This window comes from Bombina bombina, chromosome 5, assembly GCF_027579735.1.
Source record: "Bombina bombina isolate aBomBom1 chromosome 5, aBomBom1.pri, whole genome shotgun sequence".
NCBI lineage: Eukaryota > Metazoa > Chordata > Amphibia > Anura > Bombinatoridae > Bombina > Bombina bombina.
The window spans coordinates 218,960,358-218,988,226 of NC_069503.1; the positions used below are offsets into that span (position 1 = coordinate 218,960,358).

At 39.6% G+C, this 27,869-nt stretch overlaps 1 protein-coding gene across 1 annotated transcript in view; it reads right to left on the minus strand.

Moving 5' to 3' along the window:
• CREM (cAMP responsive element modulator) overlaps positions 1-27,869 on the minus strand; it is a 212,798-nt gene that overhangs the window by 164,345 nt on the left and 20,584 nt on the right. Inside the window, exons 2-3 of the mRNA XM_053715679.1 lie at positions 11,887-12,026; positions 3,437-3,597 (exon numbers count right to left, since the gene is read on the minus strand). Coding sequence (XP_053571654.1) covers positions 3,437-3,597; positions 11,887-11,995 — 270 coding nt within the window. The 5' untranslated portion in view covers positions 11,996-12,026. The remainder of the gene's footprint in view (positions 1-3,436; positions 3,598-11,886; positions 12,027-27,869) is intronic.

Here is a 27,869-nt window from a genome sequence, read left to right on the forward strand (position 1 = left end):
TTCCACCCATGCGACCTCAGAATTGCCAACACTATGTCCGTATGAGACTTGGCAATTTGGAAGCTTGACGCCTGAATCAGGATGTCGTCGAAATAAGGGGCCACTGCTATGCCCCGCGGCCTTAGAACCGCCAGAAACGACCCTAGAACCTTCGTAAAAATTCTTGGGGCTGTAGCTAACCCAAAGGGAAGAGCTACAAACTGGTAATGCCTGTCTAGGAAGGCAAACCTGAGAAACCGATGATGATCTTTGTGTATCGGAATGTGAAGTTAAGCATCCTATAAATCCACTGTAGTCATGTATTGACCCTCCTGGATCATAGGTAGGATGATACGAATAGTCTCCATCTTGAATGATGGAACTCTGAGGAATTTGTTTAAGATCTTTAGATCCAAAATTGATCTGAAGGTTCCCTCTTTTTTGGGAACCACAAACAGATTTGAGTAAAATCCCTGTCACTGTTCTCCTTTGGAACTGGATGGATCACTCCCATAACTAGGTAGTCTTGTACACAGTGTAAGAATGCCTCACTCTTTATCTGGTTTGCAGATAATTGTGAAAGGTGAAATCTCCCTTTTGGGGGGGAAGCCTTGAAGTCCAGAAAATATCCCTGGGATATAATTTCCAACGCCCAGGGATCCTGGACATCTCTTGCCTACGCCTGGGCGAAGAGCGAAAGTCTGCCCCCTACTAGATTCGCTACCGGATAGGGGGCCGTTCCTTCATGCTGTCTTAGAGGCAGCAGCAGCAGGCTTTTTGGCCTGCTTACCTTTGTTCCAGGTCTGGTTAGGTCTCCAGACTGTCTTGGACTGAGCAAAAGTTCCCTCTTGTTTGGCATTAGAGGAAGTTGATGCCGCACTTGCCTTGAAGTTTTGAAAGGCACGAAAATTAGACTGTTTGGCCCTTGATTTGGACCTATCCTGAGGAAGGGCATGACCTTTTCCTCCAGTGATATCAGCAATAATCTCCTTCAAACCAGGCCCGAATAGGGTCTGCCCCTTGAAGGGAATGTTAAGCAGCTTAGACTTTGAAGTAACGTCAGCTGACCATGATTTAAGCCATAGCGCTCTGCGCGCTTGAATAGCAAAACCAGAATTTTTAGCCGTTAGTTTAGTCAAATGAACAATGGCATCAGAAACAAAAGAATTAGCTAGCTTAAGTGCTCTAAGTTTGCCAAGTATGTCATCCAATGGAGTCGCTACCTGTAAAGCCTCTTCCAGAGACTCAAACCAGAACGCCGCCGCAGCAGCAGTGACAGGAGCAATGCATGCAAGGGGCTGTAGGATAAAACCTTGTTGAATAAACATTTTCTTAAGGTAACCCTCTAACTTTTTATCCATTGGATCTAAGAAAGCACAACTGTCCTCGACAGGGATAGTAGTACGCTTTGCTTGAGTAGAAACTGCTCCCTCCACCTTAGGAACTGTCTGCCATAAGTCCCGTGTGGTGGCGTCTATTGGAAACATTTTTCTAAAAATAGGAGGGGAAGAGAACGGCACACCTGGTCTATCCCATTCCTTAGTAATAATTTCTGTAAACCTTTTAGGTATTGGAAAAACATCAGTGCACACCGGCACTGCATAGTATTTATCCAGTCTACACAATTTCTCTGGCACTGCAATTGTATCACAGTCATTCAGAGCAGCTAAAACCTCCCTGAGTAACACGCGGAGGTGTTCAAGCTTAAATTTAAATGTAGAAATATCAGAATCAGGTTTCATCTTCCCTGAGTCAGAAACATCACCCACAGAAAGAAGCTCTCCTTCTTCAGCTTCTGCATATTGTGAGGCAGTATCAGACATAGCTCTTAAAGCGTCAGTATGCTCTGTATTTCGTCTAACTCCAGAGCTATCTCGCTTTCCTCTAAATTCATGTAGTCTGGCTAATACCGCTGACAGTGTATTATCCATGACTGCCGCCATGTCTTGTAAAGTAAACACTATGGGCGCCCTAGATGTACTTGGCGCTATTTGAGCGTGAGTTCCTTGAGCGGGAGTCAAAGGATCTGACACGAGGGGAGAGTTAGTCGGCATAACTTCCCCCTCGTCAGATTCCTCTGGTGATAAATTTTTTAAAGACAAAATATGATCTTTATTGCTTAAAGTGAAATCAGTACATTTGGTACACATTCTAAGAGGGGGTTCCACCATGGGCTTTTAAACATAATGAACAAGGAGTTTCCTCTATGTCAGACATGTTTGTACAGACTAGCAATGAGACTAGCAAGCTTGGATAACACTTTAAATCAAGTTAACAAGCAATTATATATAAGAAACGGTACTGTGCCTTTAAGAGAAACAAATTTTGTCAGAATTTGAAAAACAGTGAAAAAAGGCAGTAAATCAAACAAAATTTTTACAGTGTGTATAATAAGCTAACAGAGCATTGCACCCACTTGTAAATGGATGATTAACCCCTTAGTTCAAAAAACGGATCGAAAAAAACGATAGACTTTTTTAACAGCACCCCAAATTGCTGTGGGCCTACCTTCCCCAACAAACGATTTTGGAAGGCCTAAGAGCCCTCAAGAGATGTCCTATAGCATTCAGGGGACTCCTGGAGGAAGCTGGATGTCTCAGTCTGTAAAAGTTACTGCGCAAAAAAAGCGCTAAATTAGGCCCCTCACACTCATAGTAACACAGTGGAAGGCCTCAGGAAACTGTTTCTAGGCAAATTTAAGCCAGCCATGTGGAAAAAAACTAGGCCCCAATAAAGTTTTACCACCTAGTATATATAAAAACGTTTAAACATGCCAGCAAATGTTTTATATTGTAAATATAAAAGAGTATTACCTCAGAAAGTAAGCATGATACCAGTCTCTATTAAATCACTGTATTCAGGCTTACCTTACATAAATTTGGTAACAGCAGCATTTTTCTAGCATTCACATCTTCTAGAAAATAATTTTAACTGCACATACCTCATAGCAGGATAACCTGCACACCATTCCCCCGCTGAAGTTACCTCTCTCTTCAGTCATGTGTGAGAACAACAATGGATCTTAGTTACAACCTGCTAAGATCATAGAAATCACAGGCAGATTCTTCTATTTTTCTGCATGGAACAAAATAGTACAACTCCGGTACCATTTAAAAATAAAACTTTTCATTGAAGCAAAATAACAGCTACATTTCACCACTTTCTCTCTTACTACCTCCATGCTTATTGAGAGTTGCAAGAGAATGACTGGATATGGCAGTTAGGGGAGGAGCTATATAGACAGCTCTGCTGTGGGTGTCCTCTTGCAACTTCCTGTTGGGAAGGAGAATATCCCACAAGTAATGGATGATCCGTGGACTGGATACACCTTACAAGAGAAATCTACTACTCATTTGAAGTTCATACTAAGTTCTATTACATTGTCTTTTAATTGTGCATTTGATGATTATGCAAATCTACTGTATTTGCTGGTCCTTTAAAACTGCTTACTTGGTACAATGATCTGGCTAGGCATGAAGAACTGCTGTGTTCCATCTACAATTGTTGGTGCATACGGCACAAGCCTAGGTCCTGGCTGTTGTGTTCCTGAGTTTGGTAATCCTGTCATTCCATCTGACATTGCATGGCCAATGTGAATTGGTCTCTGTGTTACAGAAACTTGAAGAAAAAAATAAAATTTGAAAAGTTAATAAATCATTTTTCAAGTTTATAAATCTTTAAAGAATATATTGTTAAAGCTTTTGTATGACTTTTTGGCAATAAATACATAAATAAAATAAAACAGCAGCAGGCATTTACCATAATAGCCCTTTGATATTGCATGTTTTAAATATGCTAGTGAGTGATGTGATAACTATTTTTGTGCTAAACACCAACATGATAAGATAATCTTAATGGGTCTGAATTCAGTTTAACTTTGTGTTTATAAAAAACTATACAGTTTGTATATTACCATATATCATTTAGGGATTTCACCGGGGGTACCCAAACAAATCACATGCTGTTTTTTTTCTCTCAACATAACATGCACTCTCTACACTAGAGCCTAGAGAGACATGGCTCCACTTCACTGATAAGGCCCACACTAGGCCAAAACTTACGTCTGGGGTTGCCGTTTCTCTCGTTCAGAGAGGGATTGCCTAGTTTTTGTGGCTGAACTCTACTTTTAAGTCAGGACCAGACTGATATACTACAGGAAAGGTCTTGTCTGTGAAAGGTACATGTTCACATTTTGAGCAAAAAATCTGGATTCTCCAATGTTTGATAGAGAATTCCCCTCTATGCACAGAGATAATACTGAGAACTACGATTTCAATATTTACAAAAGACAGAAAATATTAAGAGGGATCTGCATAATTTTGGCATTAGTTACTGAAACAAATGACAAAATGGCTGTGGTCTGTGGCATTAGGCAAATTTCAGCTCAGATTTATTTGAGAAAAAAAGTGCAATGCACAAATATATATGCACATACAGCTATTTGTCCAATAAATGTATTAAAATATTGCTGTCCTTTATAAATATTGAAATGATAGTTGCCAATAGTATCCCTACGAACATCCCTAGATATTAACTATTTTTTCCACCTACCAAATATTTCATATCCACATTGAGCTTTTCGGTCGACAGTTTTCATTGATTATAATCAAAGAGATCTACTTTAATTTAGAAGCTGCTTGCTTGAAATCATGCTGTTTCCCAGGAGTCGCTAGACAGTCATTAATGTGAATCTGAGTCTGGCACTGGCTAAATGTTCCAAACCAACAGTCAAATATCAGGAGATATTAGCTCTAATATAATATTATCAGTGCCTGTCAGCATGAAACGTGTCTTATGCGGATGGACCATGGTACCCCTTTTTCCTATTTGTTTTAAACAATTCTTTTTCCGGTGATTGATCTATGCTTTGAAAAACAAATCTATGCTTACCTCTCCGGATATGGTGAGTCCACAGCTTGAGTAATTACTGTTGGGAATATCACTCCTAGCCAACAGGAGGAGGCAAAGAGCACCACAGTTAAACTGCTAAGTATCACTCCCTTATCCACAACCCCCAGTCATTCGACCGAAGGGAAATGGAGAAAAGGGAGTAACACAAGGTGTAGAGGTGCCTGAGGTCATAGTCAAAAGAACAACCGTCTTAAAATAAAGGGTGGGGCAGTAGACTTACCCTATCCGGAAATAAAGTTATCAGGTAAACATAAATTTTGTTTTTCTTTCCTAAGATATGGTGAGTCCAAGACAGGCAGTCCTAAACAGAAGGGACCCCCGCTTGAAGAACTATTCTCCTAAAAGAAGTATCAGCCGACGCAAAAACATTAAATTTGGAAAAAGTATGTAGAGAAGACCAAGTTGCAGCCTTGCAAATTTATTCCACAGAAGCTTTATTTTTGAAAGCCCAAGAAGAGGAAACAGCTCTTGTGGAATGAGCGTAATTCTCTCAGGAGGCTACTGTCCAGCAGTCTCATAAGCCAAACGAATTATACTTCGTAACCAAAAAGAAAGAGTAGTAGCAGTAGCTTTCTGACCTTTACGTTTTCCAGAGAAACAGACAAAGAGGGCAGAGGACTGGCAAAAATCCTTAGTCGCCTGTAAGTAGAATTTAAGAGCACATACAACATCCAAATTGTGTAACAAACGTTCTTTGGAAGAAGAAGGATAAGGACACAGAGAGGGAACAACAATTTCCTGATTGATTGATATTTCTATTAGAAACAACCTTAGGAAGGAAACCTAACTTAGTACGAAGAACCGCCTTATCGGCATGAAAAAATAAGATAAGGGGAATCACACTGCAGAGCTGAGAGTTCCGAGACTCTTCGAACAGAAGAGATAGCAACAAGAAACAAAACCTTCCAAGATAACAACTTAATGTCTATGGAGAGCAACGGCTCAAACGGAGCCAGCTGTAAAACTTTAAGAACAAGGTTAAGACTCCAAGGAGGAACAGCAGACTTAAAGACAGGCCTCATTTTAAAGGGATACTGAACCCAAAAATTTTTATTTCATGAATCAGATAGAGCATGTAATTATAAGCAACTTTCTAATTAACTTCTATTATCAAATTTTCTTCGTTCGCTTGCTATCTTTATTTTAAAAAGAAGGCATCTAAGCTAAGGAGTCAGCAAATTTTTTATTCAGAACCATGGACAGCACTTTTTTATTGGTGCTGTCCAATCAGCAAAGACAACCCAGGTTGTTTACCAAAATGGGCTGGCATCTAAACTTACATTTTTGCTTTTCAAATAAACATACCAAGAGAATAAAGAAAATTTGATAATAGGAGTAAATTAGAAAGTTGCTTAAAATTGCATGCTCTATCTGAATCACGAAAGAAAAAATTTGGGTACAGTGTCCCTTTAACCAAGGCCTGAAAAAAAGATTGCACATCTGGCACATCCGCCAAACGTTTATGTAGTAAAACTGATAAAAGCAGAACTCTGACCATTCAGGGTACTGTCTGACAATCCCTTCTCCAGGCCTTCCTGAAGAAAAGATAAAATTCTAGGAATTCTAAATCTACTCCAAGAGTAGCCCTTGGATTCACACCAATAAAGATATTTACGCCATATCTTATGGTAAATATTTCTAGTAACAGGCTTGCGAGCCTGAATCATGGTCTCAATGACCGACTCAGAAAACCCACGTTTAGACAGAATTAAGCGTTTAATCTCCAAGCAGTCAGCTTCATAGAAACGAGATTTGGATGAAGGAAGGGACCCTGAATCAGGAGGTCCTTCCTCAGAGGTAGCCTCAAAGGTGGGAGAGATGACATCTCAACTAGGTCTGCAAACCAGATCCTGCGAGGCCACACAGGGGCTATTAGAATCACAGATGCCCTCTCCTGTTTGATACGAGCAAAGACTTGTGGAAGGAGAGCAAAACGGAAGAAACAGGTATGCCAACCTGAAAACCCCAGGAACCACCAGAGCATCTATCAGAAAGGCCTGCGTATCTCTTGGCTTTGAACCGTACCTTGAAAGCTTGGCGTTCTGACGGGACGCCATCAGATCTAACTCTGGCACCCCCATTTGAGGACTAAGCTGGAAAACACCTCCAGATAGAGTTCCCACTCCCTGGGATGAAAATTCTGTCTGCTCAGAAAATCCACTTCCCAGTTGTCTACTCCTGGAATGTGGATGGCAGAAACACAGCAATTGTGGGTCTCTGCCCACTGAAGAAGCCGAGTAACCTCCTTCATGGCTAAGGAACTCCAAGTTCCTCCCTGGTGATTGATGTAAGCCACAGAGGTTATGTTGTATGACTGGAACCTGATAAACTGGGTTGAGGACAACTGAGGCCAAGCCAATAGAGCATTGTAAATCGCCCTCAACTCCAAGATGTTTATGGGAAGAGCAGACTCCTCCCAAGTCCAAAGGCCCTGAGCTTTTAACGAGTTTCAGACTGCTCCCCAGCCCAGCAGGCTGGCGTCCGTGGTCACGATCATCCAGGAAGGTCTCCAAAAGCATGTGCCCTGAGAAAACCACCACGGGAGAGAGTCCCTTGACGACTGATCCAACTCTAATCTCTGAGATAGATCCGCATGGTCACCATTCCATTGTCTTAGCATGAACAACTGGAGAGCTCTCAAATGGAATCGAGCAAAAGGAATGTCGTCTATGGAAGCCAACATCAGACCGATTATTTCCATACATTGAGCCACTGAAGGATAAGCAGTAGCCTGAAGAGAGAGACAATAGGAAATTATTTTGTTTTTCCTGACCTCTGTCAGAAAAATCTTCATCAATAGAGAATCTATTATGGTCCCTAAGAACACTACTCTTGTAGCAGGGGAAAGGGAGCTTTTTTCCAGATTCACATTCTATCCGTGGGAACGAAGAAAAGACAACAATATCTCTGTGTGAGATTTTGCTTGTCGAAAAGATGTCGCCTGAACCAATATGTCGTCCAGGTAGGGTGCCACAGCAATTCCACCAGAACGGATCACTGCCAAAAGAGCCCCCAGAACCTTTGAAAAAATTCTGGGAGCCGTGGCTAGACCAAATGGAAGGGTAACGAACTGGAAATGTTTGTCCAGAAAGGCAAATCTCAGGAATCCTGTGAATAGGAACATGAAGATACGCATCCTTTAGGTCTATGGTTGTCATGAACTGACCCTCTTGTACTAAAGGAAGAATGGAGCGTATAGTCTCCATCTTGGAGGATGGAACTTTGAGAAACTTGTTTAGACACTTCAAGTCTAGAATGGGACGGAAAGTTCCCTCTTTTTTGGGAACCACAAATAGGTTGGAGTAGAACCCGAGACCCTGTTCCTGCACTGAAACTGGAACTATCGCTCCCAGGTAGGAAAGATGTTGTATACATTTCAAGAACGTCTCTCTCTCTTTATCTGCTCTGCAGATAATCTTGAGAGATGGAATCTGCCTCTGGGAGGAAAAGTCTTGAATTCCAATTTGTAACCCTGGGATACTATGTCCACAGTCCTGGGATCTCGGACATCTTGTATCCAGGCTTCAGAGAACTGAGAAAGTCTGCCCCCCACCTGATCCGATCCCGGATCGGGGGCAAACCCTTCATACTGATTTGGAATCAGCTGCAGGTTTCTTTGATTGTTTCCCCTTGTTCTAAGACTGATTGGGTTTCCAAGAAGACTTGGATTGTTCCTGCTTGGAAGAAGAAGGGGAAGGCTTTCCTCTGAAGTTACAAAAGGAACGAAAATTACTCTGACATCCTTTAGGCCTATTCTTCTTATCTTGAGGTAGAAAATACTGTTTTCCACCCGTAATATCAGAGATAATTTCTGCCAAACCGGGTCCAAACAAGGTTTTGCCCTTGTAAGGAATTGCCAGAAGCTTGACTTTAGAGGAAACGTCTGCAGGATTTCAACCATAACACCCTGCGGGCTAGGACAGAGAAACTAGTTTTAGCTCCTAGTCTAACAACCTGTAAAGTGACATCTGCAATAAAGGAACTGACCAACTTAAGAGCTTTAATCCTTTCCTGAATTTCATCCAAGGAAGTCTCTACTTGAAGAGAATCAATCAGACAAGGCATTGAACCAATAACATGCCGCACTAGTCACGGTGGCAATACACACCACAGGTTGCCAATGGAGTCCTTGATGAACATAAATCTTTTTCAAATAAGCCTCCAGCTTCTTGTCTATCGGATGCTTAAAAGAGCAGCTATTCTCAATAGGAATAGTGGTTCTCTTAGCCAGAGTGGAAATGGCACTTTCAACTTTGGGTACAGTATACCAAGGGTCTTTAATGGAGTCCTCGACAGGAAACATTTTCTTAAAAATGGGAGACGGGGAAAAAGACACCCCTGGTTTCTCCCATTCTTGTGAGATAATCTCCCTAGCACTGTCTGGCACAGGAAAAAACTCTGAAGTGGAAGGTTCAAAGAAACTATTAAGTTTACTAGATTTTTTAGGAGTGAAAACAACAGGGGTATCGGAGTCATCTAAAGTAGCTAAAACCTACTTTAACAATACACAAAGGTGTTCAAGCTTAAATCTGAAGGATACCACCTCAGTCTCAGAAGAAGGAATTATACTGTCCGAATCTGAGATTTCACTCTCCTAAAGTCCCGATGTATCTTCCTCAGACTTATGAGAAAGGGAAACGTGGGAAGCAGAACTGAGGACAGGCATCTTACTTTCTGAATTTCTAGATTTACTCTTGCATTTTTCCTGTAATCTGGGAATGGCAGCTAATGCCGTAGATACCTGGGCAGCAACTTCTGCATTTAAATAAATTCCACTAGAAGTTAGAGGAACCGCAGGGCACTACATGTGAAGCTGAAGTATTATTTTAACAGCATCATCCTGAGAGACATTAGGCTCAAAAAATGTTACCTTTATTTTGCAAGGTTTTCTTGACACATGAAGAACAAAATTGCGTAGGAGCTGAAATTTGTGCATCTAAACATAATAAGCATGAATTCATGAGAGCAGGCTCTTGCTCCATATCAGACATGTTGTGAAACAGTAAATAAACTTTTACAGATAAGTTTCAGAGATTTTAATATTCAATTAACATAAGTCAAGGAAAAAATACACTTTCAATTTTATCCCAAATTAGGATCGATCCCCAGCTAAAATTATGTGAGAAAAGTTAAGAAATAACATTTAATAAACAAATAAACTTCTACAATACCCCTCAGGCAACCCCACACCTCAGTTACTGAGGTGCCTTACCGCTACCAATTAAGACCGGATCACCCAGAAATGGAGAAAAACAACTTTTTCCTCAGAAACATTATGAAGTAAAGCCGGTCATGTAACTGCAACTGCCAAGTTCAAATGACTGCTGCAAAACAGAGAGGCACTACTTCCTGGTACACTGAACACCAGAAATAACCGTTTTTTCAAACCTGACAGTTTAAAATGTTGCATTGTTTTATTTTAAAGCAAAGGGAAAATGAATAAGCTGCTTAAATAGAAAATTCAGCCTTACTTTCAGTTTAAACTTGTATTGTTTTATCAAGTATATATGTGTCAGAAAATAATGCCTAATAAAAACATTTTACCCTTTCTTTTTAAAAGAGTTTAAATGTTAGTCTCACACATGCTACAGTGCCTGCTTCATGCCCAAGTGTAACCCATACAAAAGGATTATCTATGTCCCCAAAAAAAGCAGTGTCTTAATTTGTTAAGTGCATGGTCTCCCCAACTGGAAGAAAAAGCACTTACCTGCTCCGCTGTCTGGCATGTAGACAGTTACAAGGTATGAGAAGACACAGTTCCTCACAGAGACCTTTAAAAAAGAAAAAACAGAGTAGCCAACTCTGGCATTTTAAACTAGGGCAGGAATTGTTAGGAAAATGTAGTAAGTACCTATTTTCAAGTTCCTAACTGCTTTAAAGCCACCACTACCCGACTGCAAGGAATGAAGTGGAATACGGCTATACCCCAAAACTTGCTTGTAGATGAAATCAAAGTTTTTCTTCAGACACCTAAACTTCACCTCCTCTATGCACCGAAGGGAAAGAGAATGACTGAGTGATACTTTGCATCCTCCTGCTGACCAGGAGTGATATTCCCAACAGTAATTACTCAAGCTGTGGACTCACCATATCTTAGGAAAGAAATAAACTTTTGGATTTTTATATTACTTCGTCTACTGTTGTGTACTTCGGAGTGCTAGGACTTTGTGTGATGCTAATTTTAATCTTACCCTGCTTAAAAAACAAACAAAAAAATACATAGGAGAGTCATATATGAGAATATATTTTACATTGTCTCTTCTTACAAATAATGAGAAAAAAAAGTTTTCAACTTTTTCTTTTTTACACGAAAATGTTAGTTTTGACGAGCCTACACAGATATTTTATGGATCTCTATGCTTATTATAAAAGCAATACAGTAAAGCCATAAATAATGAATGTGCATATATAAATGTTTAAAAGATAACACATAATAATGTCATCTATTTTTTTAATTATAAAATCATTAATCTAAAATTGGAATAAACTGTAATATAAAAATAAGAACATAATAATTCTAACAATAACGGCCATGAAATTTTAAACAACTTTCCAATTTACTTTTATCATCAAATTTGCGTTGTACTCTTGGTATGCTTTGTTGAAAGCTAAACCTAGGTAGGCTCATATGCTATTTTCGAAGCCTTTAAATGCTGCCTCATATCTCAGTGCATTTTTACAGTTTTTCACAGCTAGACAGCGCTAGTTCATGTGTGCCTTATAGATAACATTATGCTCATGCCCGTAGTTATTCATGAGTCAGCACTGATTGTCTAAAGCGCAAGTCTTTTAAAAGAACTGAGATAAGGAGGTAGACTACAGAGGCTGAGATACAAGTTAATCACAGAGGTAAAAAGTATATTAATATAACAGTGTAGGTTATGCAAAACTGGGGAATGGGTAATAAAGGGATTATCTATCTTTTTAAACAACAACAATTCTGGAGTAAACTGTCCATTTAAATATAGGATTCATAGTATCTATCAGAATACATACTGTATTGTCTTGTACTTGTTTGGTACATTGATGCCGGCACTGACATCGCTACAAAGGAAGCCTGAGATCCTCCTTTTTCCAAATGTTCGTCTTCAGTCTTTGGGATCATTGTGGCATCAGAAGATGGCTCACTCTTAACTCTTTCGAAAAAGGAAAAAAACTTTATTTTATTAAATAATTTTAGATTTAAATTTAAAAGGATTGAATCATTCAAGGAAGAGAGGAAAATAAAACGATAATGAACTAAAAAAACGTTCTATTAAGCATAAGAAAGAACATTATTTAAACAAGTTATGCTATAGCTGGTTAAACAGAACATCAAAACAAATACAGCAATATCAATACCAGATAATGTACGCGTTCATAATCTGTTCTGCAGAAGTGGTATAATGAAAAGCATCAAAAACATATGCATAGAAAAAGATCTTGTTGGAAAGCTTATAGGGACAGTAGTCAAAATTAAACTTTCACAATTCAAATACAACAGTGTTTTTTATAACTCCAGTCCTCAAGTTCTCTTAACAGGCCAGATTTTCACGATTCCTTAAAGGGACATAAAACCCAATTTTTTTTCTTTCATGATTCGGAAACAGAATGTGAATTTAATCAACTTTCCAATTTAGTTATATTATCTAATCTGTTTTGTTCTCTTGATATCCTTTATTGAAATAGATTTGTAGGGAGACTCAGGAGCTGCTGGTTGGTGGTTGCACATATATGCCTCATGTTATTGGCTCTTCCAATGCATTCAGCTACTTACCAGTAGTGCACTGCTGCTTCTTCAGCAAAGGATAGCAAGAGAATGAAGGAAATTAGATAATAGAAGTGAAATGGAAAGTTTTTTAAAATTGTATGCTCTACTTGAATCAGGAAAGAAAAAAATGTGGGTTTCATGTCGCTTTAACTAGAGCACAGGTGAAATAATTAGCTGATCAGTAACCATGGTTGCTAACCTGCTCTCACCCATCAGCTGATTATTTCACCTGTGCTCTAGTTAAGATATCATGAAACTCCGGCCTGTTAAGGGTTCTTGAGGATAAGAGTTGAGAAACACTGAAATAGATCATACAATTTTAAAAAAACTTTCTAATAAGCTTCTGTTCTATTATTTACTTTGTTTTCTTGGTATCATTTAATTAAAAACATATCAAGGGAGGCTCAGGAGCAGCAATGCTCTACAGGATGCTAGCTGGTGATTGGTGGAAGCACATATATGCCTTGTCATTGGCTCACTTGATGTGTTCAACTAGATCCCAATGGTCCATTGCTGCTCCTTCAAAAGGATACAAAGAAAACAAATTTGATAACAGAAGTAACATGGCAGATGAGGTTGAAAAAAAGACAGAAGTCCATCAAGTTCAACCTATACAAATCTTCATATACTTACCATATGAGGGGGGGGGGGGGGGGGGGCGTGACCAAGCCACAGCCATGATGAGTCGCAAAGCTCTCCTCATAGTATGATAATCCGCCTATTATCTCTTATCCAACAAGTCATCTTCCTACATAATGTCACGCTCGGCCGCTGGGAAGCACCAGCTGTCCTGTGTGCTTGATTGACAGGTAGTCTGAGCCGCCCCTTCCTGATGATGTCACTACCAGGCTTTTTATTCCGGGCTTCCTGTTTCTTCAGTGCCCATTTGTTTGTTACTCTTTGTGGCTCCTGTGAGGACTTCGCTGTGGAATCTCTCTAACTGCCAAATTCTGCAAAGACTGACTATCCTGGGTTAACCCTCAAACTTCCTGATAACCTGTTGCCGAACATTGCAAGTACTATTTATTCTGTGAATCTCTCAATCTGCTTGTTTACCTGTTGCCAAAACTCTGCAAATACTGTTAATTCAGTGTAAACCTTCAAACTGCTTGATATCCTGTTGCCAAACATTGCAAAGACTTGTCTATTCTGTGAAACTCTCAAACTGCATGACAACCTGTTGCCAATCCCTGCAAGTACTGATTAATCTGTATTAACCCTCAAACTACCCGCTATCCTGTTATCTAACTCTGCATGTACTGACTATTCAGTATAAACCTACAAACTGCCTGATAACCTGTTGCCAAACTCTTCAAGGACTGACTACACAGTATTAACCCTCAAACTGCCTGATAACAAGTTACCTACTCCTGCATTATTAACCGTTTCTTGTTTACCCTTCCTCTGTCTGAGTATAAGTGACTATCCCTGCTCTCCTGATTCTGTGGAAGACTTTTCCTGAAACCAGTTCCTTACTGAGAAGTCTATTTGGCTGATATCTTGAATTACTTTGGACTCAGGCTAACCCTGCTCCATATCGTGAGTACATTGTTTTTTTAGAGGTTGTCGTGGGGTCACATCCTGGATTAAACTCAGAGTGCAAGGGTGTTGTTTAAGTTCGCCCTAGCATTTGGGTCTTCTTCTGGACTTTTCCTAACCTGACACATAAACTAGGATACTAATTGAGAAGAGGACAAGGAGCTGACTGATACTACTATCACCCTGTTCCTATAAGAAGAAAACCTAATCTGGACTGTCTGAGATTGAAGGTGGCAACCTAATACCATGATCTCATCAGCCCTCCCCCCCCCCCCCCCCCGGTTAGTTAACTAACTAGGTAAAGCAGTCTCATTTTTTTGAACTTACCAATTCTACCTGAGCCTTCATACCAAAACATGGAGGAGGATCTTTATTTACAGATAAAAGTTCTACTCAAAGACTAAGAGCAACAGATGCTTAGTAACGTCAACAATCTCAATTACACTTTAAAGTAAGAACGCCTTGGAGAGAAGGAGATCAAGACGCACTTAAGGCAGCCGGAGCAACGGATATCGCTACACAGCATGAGGAACCTAAAGCAGATGAGCAACACCTCTCCCCTGAGTCTACAGGCGATCCTGATACTGGACAGAAAATGGAGGAGTAGAGGGTTGTCCTATCTACAGGACAACCTGTGATCTATTATAGCAAAGCCGGATCTCACACCCCTGATCTAGCTAACAGATGTCTCGAGTCCGCTAAGAAAATGTAGGAACAAGTGATTACTATACTTACAAGAGACCCAGAGATTTCCTGTGTGAGGGGTGGTTCTAATGCTTTTGATCTTGAGAAGAAATATACCACAGGAGACCCAGAGATTTCCTGTGTGGGTGGTGGTTCTAATGCTTTTGCTCATGAGAAAGAATATCCCACAGGAGACCCAGAGATTTCCTGTGTGGGGGGTGGTTCTAATGTTTTTGATCATGAGAAGGAATATCCCACAGTGCTTCCTCTAGCCATCTCCTGGGAATGTGTGGCCGGCCCCCGGGAACGCGATTGCGTTACAGAAAAGGAGCGGAATGGCACAGTGGTGACTTTCTCAGCACAGAAGGGACAAATAGACTATCAGCAACACGCTAACAAAGTTGAGGAAGAGATCGTCACAACATTTGGACCAAACATTCCTCTACTCAGAGTCATTAATCAACCAAGCCTGCTTGACGCGTGGCCCTCCTGTAGATAGAATAGTTTTCCTCCGAGCAAATCACTCGATCAAGACCGACCACGCAGGAGAGGTGTTAGCTGACCACCTTTCTGTTTAAGCATAAGCTCCACACTTTTGCCCTCTTGTTTACATGCTGTTACAGTATATGCTTTAAGCATATATATAGCTTTATATTCTTTAGTTCCCTTCCTCCCAACATTGGACCTTGTATATATAAAAAATGTCTATTTGCCCAGATAGTTGATTACTGCTTAGCAAAAATGGTTTGGATATGTTTGTTCATGTGCAATCTTCCAAATGCTTATATTTTTCTTTTCTGGTAATAGTGACTCCCCTGTTTTTTTATTATTCAAGCGAATGTAGTGTAGAGAATAGGCAGTGTATATAACAGGGATGTCCAAACTTTGCTCTCCAGAGGTTTTGGAACTACATTTCCCATGATGCTCAGCTAGATAAAATGCTGGCTGAGCATCATCGGAAATGTAGTTCCAAAACCTCTGGAGAGCAAAGTTTGGACACCCCTGGTATATAATTATTTTTTTTATTTTTTTTTAACCTGTAAGGCAAATTGCTACCATCTCATATCCTCTTAGGGGCTTTTATGAAACTACTCTTAACATATATTTCAGTCAGTAGATTGATATCTCTCACCACAAGTCATATATTATCTTATAGTCCACTAAATTACATTACATACTTGGAGGTATGGCGGACGAGTTAAGGAGCATCGGTCTTAAAGTGAAGGTCCATTTTGATAAATTAGTGCCCGGTTTTTAATAAACCTATTAAAAACAGGTTTTCTTCAAAAACGTACCTTTTAACCTTGAATGCCGCTCCAGCGATTACCCCGGCCGTCAGAAGCCTCTGTAGACGTCAGAAATGATGAATCAGGCTTCCTCCAATCACAGCTTTCCCCCCCCCCCCTGCTGTGATTGGAGGAAGCCAGATTCGTCACTTTGGACCCACAAAGACAACTTGCGACGGGCGGAGGAAGTGCTGGAGCGGCTGCCAGGATTAAAAGGTAAGCTTTTGAAGAAAAGAGTGAAATGTCAATTTTGATGAATTAAAGTGCCCTTGTTTTTAATAGGATTATTAAAAACCGGGCACTAATTCATCAAAATGGACCTTCACTTTAAGACCGCTGCTTCTTAACTTTAGTTTCAGGGGAACCTGAAACTACGGAGGTAGATTGCAGCATCCACTGCTTGATAAATCTACCACCAATTCTCAATCTCTAGCCTTCAGTGCCTTTTTCAATGTGGGCATACGCTACTCAGTTATCTGCTGCTCTACGCACTCTTCACAGGAATACCTCATGCTGGGGTTAAATAGTATATAACTATATAAAATGTTATGATTGTTTGTCAGAATACTAATGTTACATGTTACCTCCTTGAGGTGTTGGTATTTTCCCTTTGCCTGCTAAGAGATAGTAGGGACCTTTTTCCAATACTACATGACCACAAGTTCTAAGCTTATTATTTACTTGCTATATTAGCCTTATCAGCTACCAAGTTATTTTTACTATATATATATATATATATATATATATATATATATATATATATATATATTATATGTTAGATTTCATTACAAACTATAAATGTCAACTTACTAGACCTCCTAACTTTTCAATATTAAGTTTCAGGCGCTAGTGAATTTATTTAATCAGTGGTCCAAGAGTGACCATCTGTATCATTTAAGATCCTCCCCTATATCATATGACCTTTTCTGGGTACAAGAGTGACCCTGTTCAGTTTGGGAGGTTTTGCAACCCTATTTAAAAATGAGATTGCATCACAAATGTTAAAACATTTTGATTGTTAGCCGACATTTGTGTTAAAAATAGTTAAATTATTAGGGAAGAAGGGAATGTATCTATAGGGGTTTAATTGAGCTGTAGTACTGTAGTTCAAAAGGTCAGTATTGGAGGGTGGATTTCTTAATAAGGTATATAGACACACTGTTACGGCATTCGGTTTGCTCGAATGAACATAGTTGTACACACATTGAGAAAGGCCGTTTTTTAAGGAAGAAACGCGTTTGTGTAACTGTTTCTGCACAGGTCATACTCACCTTAAGCGCTGTTCTTGCCTCTGTTACCTGAAGCCGACGTGAGCAGCTTATCGGCCAGGAAACAGGGAGGCACACAGCCTTATTAGTGTGTAGTGTGACCTGGCTATTGAATCATTTATTTTTAAGTGTGGTGGCTGATACCAGAATACTCTGGATCATTTATATTAAAATTAATTGATATTATTAAAGGTTATATTTTAACTTATTTTATACATACATATAGAGGTGGAGTGCTATATGCCCCTTCTTTTGCCCTATTACTATAATAGGATATTAATAACTTGTTATTAAGGGTAGCACCAGTCCTTTTAGGGCTTCATTCCTCTAGATTTACTATTGCAGTGCCAGTAATTTATATTTTGTTATATACTAATAAGAGTGGCACCAGATGACTATATCCTCTCCCATTTTGTCAGTGGTCAAAGAGTAGAAATAGAGAAGCCCCATGTGAATAGCTGTGTGCGTAATCTTTAAGACCCAGATATGTTTATTATAAATAAAAAGATTGCCTACACAGAGTATGATGCACTCTTTCCAGGGGCAAGGGTACAAAACTTGTAGAGGTCATAAAAGGAAAAAGAAAGTGAACAGGGAGGGATAAAGGGCCACTAGAGGTTGGTGACAACGTCTATCCCAGGAAGTAAGCCTAAAATTTGGATTAGCCTTAAAAAAAGAGGGCCTGGTGTGGGGGTATCCAGATAATATCCTGCAGGCACTAACCAAAAGGTAGGAGTGCCTCCACCATTTCCCTACATCTTGAGGGGTTACTACTAGCATTCCACAATTGCATGTGCAACAACATCACTGCAACATAATAAGTCAAAATATATGGCGTTGCAGTCCCCAAACCTGTATAGGAAGTTGTTCGTATGAGAGAGGCCTAGCAACAACTATGGGCAGCTAATTAAATACATAAGTGACATTTTAAAGGGTGCAATGCCGCCCAACCTGGAAAAAGCTGTGATGTACCATCTGGTGATGTAGGTAAGCATATCTGCTTTCAGTGGGAACATATTTAACCATATAATCTCCTTGGATCAGCAAACAATATAGCTCCCATACAGTTGAAGGAGCTTGTAGACCAAGCGATAATCTTTCCACAAAAAGTAGGAGTTCAGTTTCTGGTATGTTCACTGCCAATGGCTCAGTCTTTAGGAAATTAAGTTTATAGTAGCTCAACAGAACAAACCTTAGCAGAAGGGCAAAAAAAAGCCAGTGAGTGTGTAGGGTTTACAACTATCACTGTGAGGTTGTGCCCAAACAAGAACACTTTCTGAACCATAGACGGGGGGACAATTAACGAATTACATTGGGAATATTGAATAGCAGTTGCCAAAGGCTCCATGAGGAACAAATATGAGAGGACACTTATATGACATTCCATTTGTGATATTGAAAGAAGGGGAGGAAAACCTTGCACATTGGCAGAAAGGCAGGTGTATAATTCTTTAGTGGGTGAGAGGAACTGAAGGGGGCATCCCAAATCACAGTAGCGCTTCATGCATGTAGTGCAAACTAATGCAGTAGAATTTCTTCCATATAAGGCCAATTGACTCAGTCAAATGCCTTCTCAGCATCTAGGGAGAACATGACTAGTGAACATTTTTGTGTTTTTACACTCAAAGGTCTAGTGTTGTTGGGCTCTTGGCAGCCTAAAGTTAACAGTGTTTTGGGTAGTGTAGTGCGCTTTAGGGTTGAATTATGGGGCAAGCCACTCCTGGATTGGAGCCTCCTTAATATTTAAAATAAAATTGATAGATGTAGATAGATAGGAGGGTGCTGAAAGCATTCCCCTATGTGGCATTTATATAAAAACCTATGAATAGTACATCAATAAATTAATGTTTTTATATTGATGTACTGTTCAAAGATTTTAATATAAATGCCACATGGGTGATTACTTTCAGCGCCCTCCTATCTATCTACAGCCTAAAGTTAACCCCACATGGCCCAAATTGACCAGAGTGGACAATATTGGATTCAACCTGTCGGCTAAAATCTTAGCGTATACCTTCACATATATATTAAGACTGTAAATGGGGAGCTAGTTTTAACATCTAGTTGGGTCTTTGTTGGATTTGGGAATGGTAACTATTGTAGCCTAAAGAAATTTAGGTGAAAAAGAATGATGTACTAAAGGAGAATCAGAAACCCTCGTTCGAAGGTGCTTAAGGGGCTGCTGGAACGTTTTTTTTTTTAAATAAGGTTAATCATCTGGGCCTAGGCACTTGAACGTCTTTAAAGATAGAATTGCTGTTTGGAGCTCAGTAGGAGTATTGGGAGCTGAGAGTGCCTCAGTTTGGGCCTCTGCAATAGTGGGGAAAGGAAGAGAGGCTAAAAATGAGCAAATGTCTGTTATCGGGGGAGGGGATCGGGAAGGTTATCTTTTAAGTTATAGAACTTTGCATAATAAGCCTCAAAAGCCTCCCCTATATCCGCAAGGTTAGTAAGAAAGCAGCCTTCATAACTAAGCCTTGAAATTCTCACCTGTGTCACCAGAAGGTGATCAGCTGTATTGCCTTTATGATAATAGAGCTGTTTGAGAAGGGTAAGGGCAATGGGATGTACTAAATCTCAATCTGGAGATGCTTTGTGGAGTGTTAGGAGGGTGCAAAGCTCAATTTGTAAGCCATGGAAGCCCCACTTCCAACTCCTGTGTGATGCTTCTTTTATCAAGATCCCTAAAAGATTGGCTTGTAAAGGAGCCGAAAGTCTAAAATCATTGGTTGCTAGTTTATAATGAAGAGGCTTAATCTCAGATGTCAGGGTAGTGTCAAAGTTAGGGGAGGACAGAAAGAATCAGTTAGCTTACATGAAATCTGGGGAAAATTCTCTTTGTGCAAGAAGATCATAACAACCAGTATACTAGACTTCTGAACCATCTTCAGAGTCCATGGGGAACAGAAATAAATTATCTATTTAGGAGTTTGATGAGGTAGCGAACAAAAAGGTATAATCTCTGGCCATAGAGTAATGAGCTTATCATATATAGTGTACTTTAAAAATAGAGAACACAATCTCTCAGAATAAGAGGCAGTAGAATAATATGGCAAATGAAAAAAGGGAGGCTCTTGATCATTTATGGGTCCATTAGTGCCCCCAATATAATATTAAAAGTGCCCCCAATATTAAGTTAACCTGTCTGTAGGTGGCATAAACAGTAACCAAAATGAAGAGGATGCTATTGAGTTTACAAAGTAAGATAAGGAACCTCATGCATGGGTCCCTATCTTACGCTTTCTGCTCAAACAAAACATGGCACAAAAATAGCTACACTTCTTGCTTTGTAAGTATGAAAGGCTGTCTCTACTACTAGAAAATGGCAAGAGAGCAGAAGCAAGGCCTAGTCAGCTGTAGGGTGAGTCTTCCGGAGGAGAACAATCTGGGCATACACATCTTTAAAGGGGGGATGAGAAGGCTTCTTTTAGCTAAAATGATTTTTTAACTAGCAGGCAGTGCATGTTCATGTCAAACAGGTCCATGGTGTAGTATGTTACTGGCTGATAAGCATTTTTAAATTAAAGTGAAACAATATATATAGTGATCAGCGCCAAATGGAAAACGCACAAGCTCACTAAAAATAAACGGATTACCTAACAAAATTTAAGGTAAGCAGTGATAGGTAAAAGGAGCACCACCCTAGGGAGGCTAAAGTGCGTAATAAAGTATGTGAATAAATGTCTATTCATAATACCTTTAATGGTAAGAAGAAATGAAACTCATAGGGTACAAGAAAATATAATACACTTGGAGTTAATAAATGTGATAGCTGCCAAATAAAAGTGGCTAAGTGCTACAATGTGCTGCAAGATGCTACAAAGTACTGTAGAAAAATACAAAGTGCTGCAGAAAGCTACAAAAAGCAGCTATAGAAAGCTGCAGAAATCTATATAGAGTGCTGCGAAAGCTACAGATAGTTAATCTCGGTTGCACACTTAAGAGTTAATAAATGTGATAGCTGCCAAGAAAAGTGACTAAGTGCTGCAGGAGGCTACAATGTGCTACAAAAAGCTACAATGTGCTGCAGAAAGAAACAATGTGCTGCAAAAAACTACAAAGTGCTACTGCAGAGTGCTGCGAGAGCTACAGATATCTAGTATCAGTTATACAGTGTTCTTAAATTGTCAATATATGGTTTAATAGACATTTGATAAAATAAACATATGATTAGCAAGAAGTGCCAGTTTGCACTGAATACATAGAGTATCTATAAATAAGAAAATAATACAACTTCCGGTAGATGTTAGCACTGTGGAACGCATAGTGCGTTCCACGCTCGTGATTTGGCGCACTTTTGGAGAAGCACTAGGTTTGTGAGTGGTATTTTTGACACTATAAAATGTTTGAGTTATGACTGTGTATTTATGCTGATGAAGGGGTTTAAACCCCGAAAACGTTCCAATAAATTAGTTTGTGAAAGTCCTGCGAGTGCATTTACATTTTTCTCATATGCTTTCTATATCTGCACCCAGGCTAAAGCACTCACTGGACTTCAGACTTCAAATGTGACAACAAAATTTATTGAATGTGACGTTTCGGGACTTAACACGTCCCTTCCTCTGACAATTTGAAAACTCCAAACAAACCAACTTATAAAGGCATACAAAACCCACCCCCAATACTAGCTCCAATCACTGGAAACCGTGTGCAAAATTCAATGGTTTCAACCAGACAAGTGTATTGAATAAAACATGTGTTCACAAATTCAAAGTGAAAAAATTAAACCGTTATTACTGTAATATTAAAAATACAAAATGTGATCATGTGTAAATGTATATGTGAATATAGCACGTATAATGCCCCCAGTCCATTAAAACTACCAATGTGGATCATCACAACACCCCTGTAACAGAAATGGATTCACCTCCAACGTCATTAAAGGGTTTAACATCACATAAGGATACTCCCCTAATGCCAATTAATGTCGCCATTCACAGATCAAGAATTCCATAATTGCTTATTATAAGCGGCACTGCTTCCATTCACATACCGCATCACCATTCATTATGTAATCAGAAATAAAACCAAACGATTATTACGCTCCACCACGCCATATTCACTCCTATTGGTCAGCCAACCCAGTTGTAATAACAGAGGCGTGCTCAAGCCACTCTTCAATGTTAGTATGTTAGTATGTTAGTATCGGAGATAACAACCACCGCCCACTGTGGGCGTGCCTCCACTAGACCCAAACAAACTGGTGGTTGTTATCTCCGATCCTAACATACTAACATTGAAGAGTGGCTTGAGCACGTCTCTGTTATTACAACTGGGTTGGCTGACCAATAGCAGTGAATATGGTGTGGTGGAGCGTAATAATCGTTTAGAGTTATACTACGTATATTTGTGTTTACATTCTCACTAGCCGTGCTGATCTAAGGTTATTTGGAGTGAATAGTATTATTGCACATATAGGTTTGTTTGTTGTTTGTACACACAGTTTATTCTCATTGCTGTTACACGCCCGGTATGGGTAGTTTAAGGGGTCCGATGTAAAGAGTGGAGTTCTGTGGGGATTCCCTGTCATGTTTTTTCCGGGATCGGTTGCCATAACAACTTCCGTATTAGTTATGTTTGTGAGGAGGCACGCCCATAGTGGGCGGATATGTTGGTCCCTGACTCTAGTACCTCTGTTTGGCCATTGATTGGGGCACGCCTTTGCTTTCCCAGTCGTCTGGACAAAGTGTTGATTGGTCCAATGGGAGATTAGGGGACGTGCTGTTACGTAATCACCGGTGTTGTGTACACTAAGGGAGATCGGGTTTGTTTTATTTCTGATTACATAATGAATGGTGATGCGGTATGTGAATGGAAGCAGTGCCGCTTATAATAAGCAATTATGGAATTCTTGATCTGTGAATGGCGACATTAATTGGCATTAGGGGAGTATCCTTATGTGATGTTAAACCCTTTAATGACGTTGGAGGTGAATCCATTTCTGTTACAGGGGTGTTGTGATGATCCACATTGGTAGTTTTAATGGACTGGGGGCATTATACGTGCTATATTCACATATACATTTACACATGATCACATTTTGTATTTTTAATATTACAGTAATAACGGTTTAATTTTTTCACTTTGAATTTGTGAACACATGTTTTATTCAATACACTTGTCTGGTTGAAACCATTGAATTTTGCACACGGTTTCCAGTGATTGGAGCTAGTATTGGGGGGGGACGTGTTAAGTCCCGAAACGTCACATTCAATAAATTTTGTTGTCACATTTGAAGTCTGAAGTCCAGTGAGTGCTTTTCCTGCTACATTTTTTGAAAGCACCCTGGCAGGTGAACGGTTGGTGGGAGTGCATATGCCTATGAAATTATATATATATATATATATATATATATATATATATATATAAAATCAATCTAAATTTCTGCATAGGAAATTAGCACATCTAGGAAAGATTCCCCACTTGCTTTTCCCAGAAATACCTCATATACAATGTTACCAATGCACAAGAGAATTCTGGGTAAGATATGCAAATTAGATATGCAAATTCTCATTTTTTTGCTTCAAAATACTGTTTTAACACAGCTATCCTTTTAACAGGATTATTGAAGCAAACCAGAAATCACTCACTAGACAGCCTGTTTCGTTCTTTTTGGAACTCATCAGTAGGAGATAGTTTTCTGGTTGCTGCATTGGTAAAGCTATTTTCAAGGTTAAACCAAAATTAATTAAAATTATGGGGGGGAGATAAAAAAACTAGTCCGCTGTAGGTATATTTACATTGATTTAATTTTGAGACATGGAGGATTTTAATTTCAGTTTTTTATCTCCCCCCATAATTTTAATGAATTTTGGTTTAACCTTGAAAATAGCTTTACCAATGCAGCAACCAGAAATCTATCTCCTACTGATGAGTTCCAAAAAGAACGAAACAGGCTGTCTAGTAAGTGATTTCTGGTTTGCTGCAATAATCCTGTTAAAAGGATAGCTGTGTTAAAACAGTATTTTGAAGCAAAAAAACTGAGAATTTGCATATCTAATTTGCATATCTTACCCCGAATTCTCTTGTGCATTGGTAACATTGTATATGAGGTATTTCTGTGAAAAAGCAAGCGGGGAATCTTGCCTAGATGTGCTAATTTCCTATGCAAATAAATATTTACATTTATTTAATATTTGAGACATGGAGGATTTTAATTTAAGTTTTTTATCTCCCCCCATATTAATGAATTATATATATATATATATATATATATATATATATATACACATACATACACACACATACAAAAGTAAAAAAAGAGTTTAAAAGCAAATCTCATATCATGGCCAAGATATAGAAAGATACATGAAAAATAGCTGCAGCAATGTAAAAAGTGAAAAACAAAATTTATGCTTACCTGATAAATTTCTTTCTCTTGTGATGTATCGAGTCCACGGATTCATCCAATACTTGTGGGATATTCTCCTTCCCAACAGGAAGTGGCAAAGAGAGCACCCACAGCAGAGCTGTCTATATAGCTCCTCCCCTAACTCCACCCCCCAGTCATTCGACCGAAGGCTAGGAAGAAAAAGGAGAAACTATAGGGTGCAGAGGTGACTGAAGTTTTATAATAAAATATACTACCTGTCTTAAATAGACAGGACGGGCCGTGGACTCGATACATCGCAAGGGAAAGAAATTTATCAGGTAAGCAGAAATTTTGTTTTCTCTTGCAAGATGTATCGAGTCCACGGATTCATCCAATACTTGTGGGATACCAATACCAAAGCTTTAGGACACGGATGAAGGTAGGGACAAGACAGGTACCTAAACGGAAGGCACCACTGCTTGTAGAACCTCTCCCAAAAACAGCCTCCGAAGAAGCAAAAGTATAAAATTTGTCACATTTGGAAAAAGTATGAAGCGAAGACCAAGTCGCCGCCTTAAAAATCTGTTCAACAGAAGCCTCATTTTTAAAAGCCCATGTGGAAGCCACCGCTCTAGTAGAGTGAGCAGTAATCCTTTCAGGAGGCTGCTGGCCAGCAGTCTCATAAGCCAAACGAATGATGCTTTTCAGCCAAAAAGAAAGAGAGAGGTTGCCGTAGCCTTTTGACCTCTCCGCTTTCCAGAATAGACAACAAATAATGAAGATGTTTGACTTAAATCTTTAGTTGCTTGTAAGTAGATTTTTAAGGCACGAACCACATCTAGGTTGTGCAACAGACATTCCTTCTTGGAAGGATTAGGACACAGAGAAGGAACAACAATTTCCTGATTAATATTCCTATTAGAAACAACCTTAGGAAGGAATCCAGGTTTGGTACGCAAAACCACCTTATCAGCATGGAAAACAAGATAAGGAGAGTCACACTGTAAAGCAGATAATTCAGAAACTCTTCGAGCTGAAGAGATAGCTACTAAAAACAGAACTTTCCAAGATAGAAGCTTAATATCTATGGAATGCATAGGTTCAAACGGAACCCCTTGAAGAACTTTAACCTGTTGCTCTGCCATGGAGTTTAAATTTAGTTCTTAAACACAGGCTTGATTCTAACTAAAGCCTGACAAAACGCCTGAACGTCTGGAACATCCGCCAGGCGCTTGTGTAAAAGGATACACAAAGCAGAGTTTAAGGAACTAGCTGATAATCCCTTCTCCAATCCTTCTTGGAGAAAAGATAATAGCCTAGGAATCCTGATCTTACTCCATGAGTAACCCTTGGAATCACACCAGTAAAGATATTTACGCCATATCTTATGATAGATTTTCCTGGTGACAGGCTTTCGAGCCTGAATCAAGGTATCAATGACCGATTCAGAGAAACCACGCTTTGCTAAAAACATAATTTATGCTTACCTGATAAATTTATTTCTCTTGTAGTGTATCCAGTCCACGGATCATCCATTACTTATGGAATATATTCTCCTTCCCAACAGGAAGTTGCAAGAGTCACCCACAGCAAAGCTGCTATATAGCTCCTCCCCTAACTGCCATATTCAGTCATTCGACCGAAAACATGCAGAGAAAGGAAACCATAGGGTGCAGTGGTGACTGTAGTTCAAGTGAAAAAATTACCTGCCTTAAAGTGACAGGGCGGGCCGTGGACTGGATACACTACAAGAGAAATAAATTTATCAGGTAAGCATAAATTATGTTTTCTCTTGTTAAGTGTATCCAGTCCACGGATCATCCATTACTTATGGAATACCCATACCAAAGCTAAAGTACACGGATGATGGGAGGGACAAGGCAGGTACTTAAACGGAAGTTACCACTGCCTGTAAAAAAAACCTTTCTCCCAAAAATAGCCTCCGAAGAAGCAAAGTATCAAATTTGTTAAATTTGAAAAAGTATGAAGCGCAGACCAAGACTCCGTCTTGTAAATCTGTTCAACAGAAGCCACATTTAAAAAAGGCCCAAGTGAAAACCACAGCTCTAGTAGAATGAGCTGCAATCCCTTCAGGAGGCTGCTGACCAGCAGTCTCTTAAGCTAAATGAATTATGCTTTTTAACCAAAAGGACAGAGAGGCTACTGAAGTCTTTTGACCTCTCCTCTGTCCAGAATAGACAACAAACAAGGTGAACGTTTGATGAAAACTGTATTAGCTTGTAAGTAAGATTTTAAAGCACAAACCACGTCCAATATTGTGTAATAGACGTTCCTTCTTTGAGGAAGGATTAGGATACAAGCATGGAACAAATATCTCTTGAGTGATGTTCTTGTTGGATACCGCCTTAGGAAAAAACCCAGGTTGGTACGCAGGACTACCTTATCCGTACGAAGGACCAGATAAGAAGAATCACATTGTAACAAAGATAACTTGGAGACTCTACGAGTCGAGGAAATAGCTACCCAAAAAGAACTTTCCAAGATAAAGATTGATATCTATGGAACAAAAAAAGGTTCAAACGGAACTTCCTGAAGAACCTTAAGAACCAGGTTTAAGCTCCATGGCAGAGCAAAGCTGACAACCCTTTTCTCAAAAACATCTTGGAGAAAAGATAATATCCTGGGAATCCAGACTTTACTCCGTGAGTAACCCTTGGATTCATAAAAATCAGATATTTACACCATATCTATGTTCATTTTCCTAGAGACAGGCTTACATGTCTGTATTAAGGTATCAATGACTGACTCGGAGAAGCCATGCTTTGATACCATCAAGCGTTCAGTCTCCAGACAGTCCATCTCAGATTGATTCTATTTAGATGGTTGAAAGGACCCTGAGGTAGGGGGACCTGTCTCAGAAGCAAAGACCGTGATGGAAAGGATGACATGTCCACCAGATCTGCAAACCAGGTCCTGCGTGGGTACGCAGGCACTGTCAAAAACACCAAAGCCTTCTCCTGCTTGGTCTTGACCTCCGGAGGAAATCCCACTCCCCCGGAAGAAAAAGTCTGACGACTTAGAAAATCCACCTCCCAGTTCTCAACACCTGGGATATGGATAGCTGATAGACAAGAGTGAGTCTCTGTCCAGTGAATTATTGTAAGACTTCTAACCTCGCT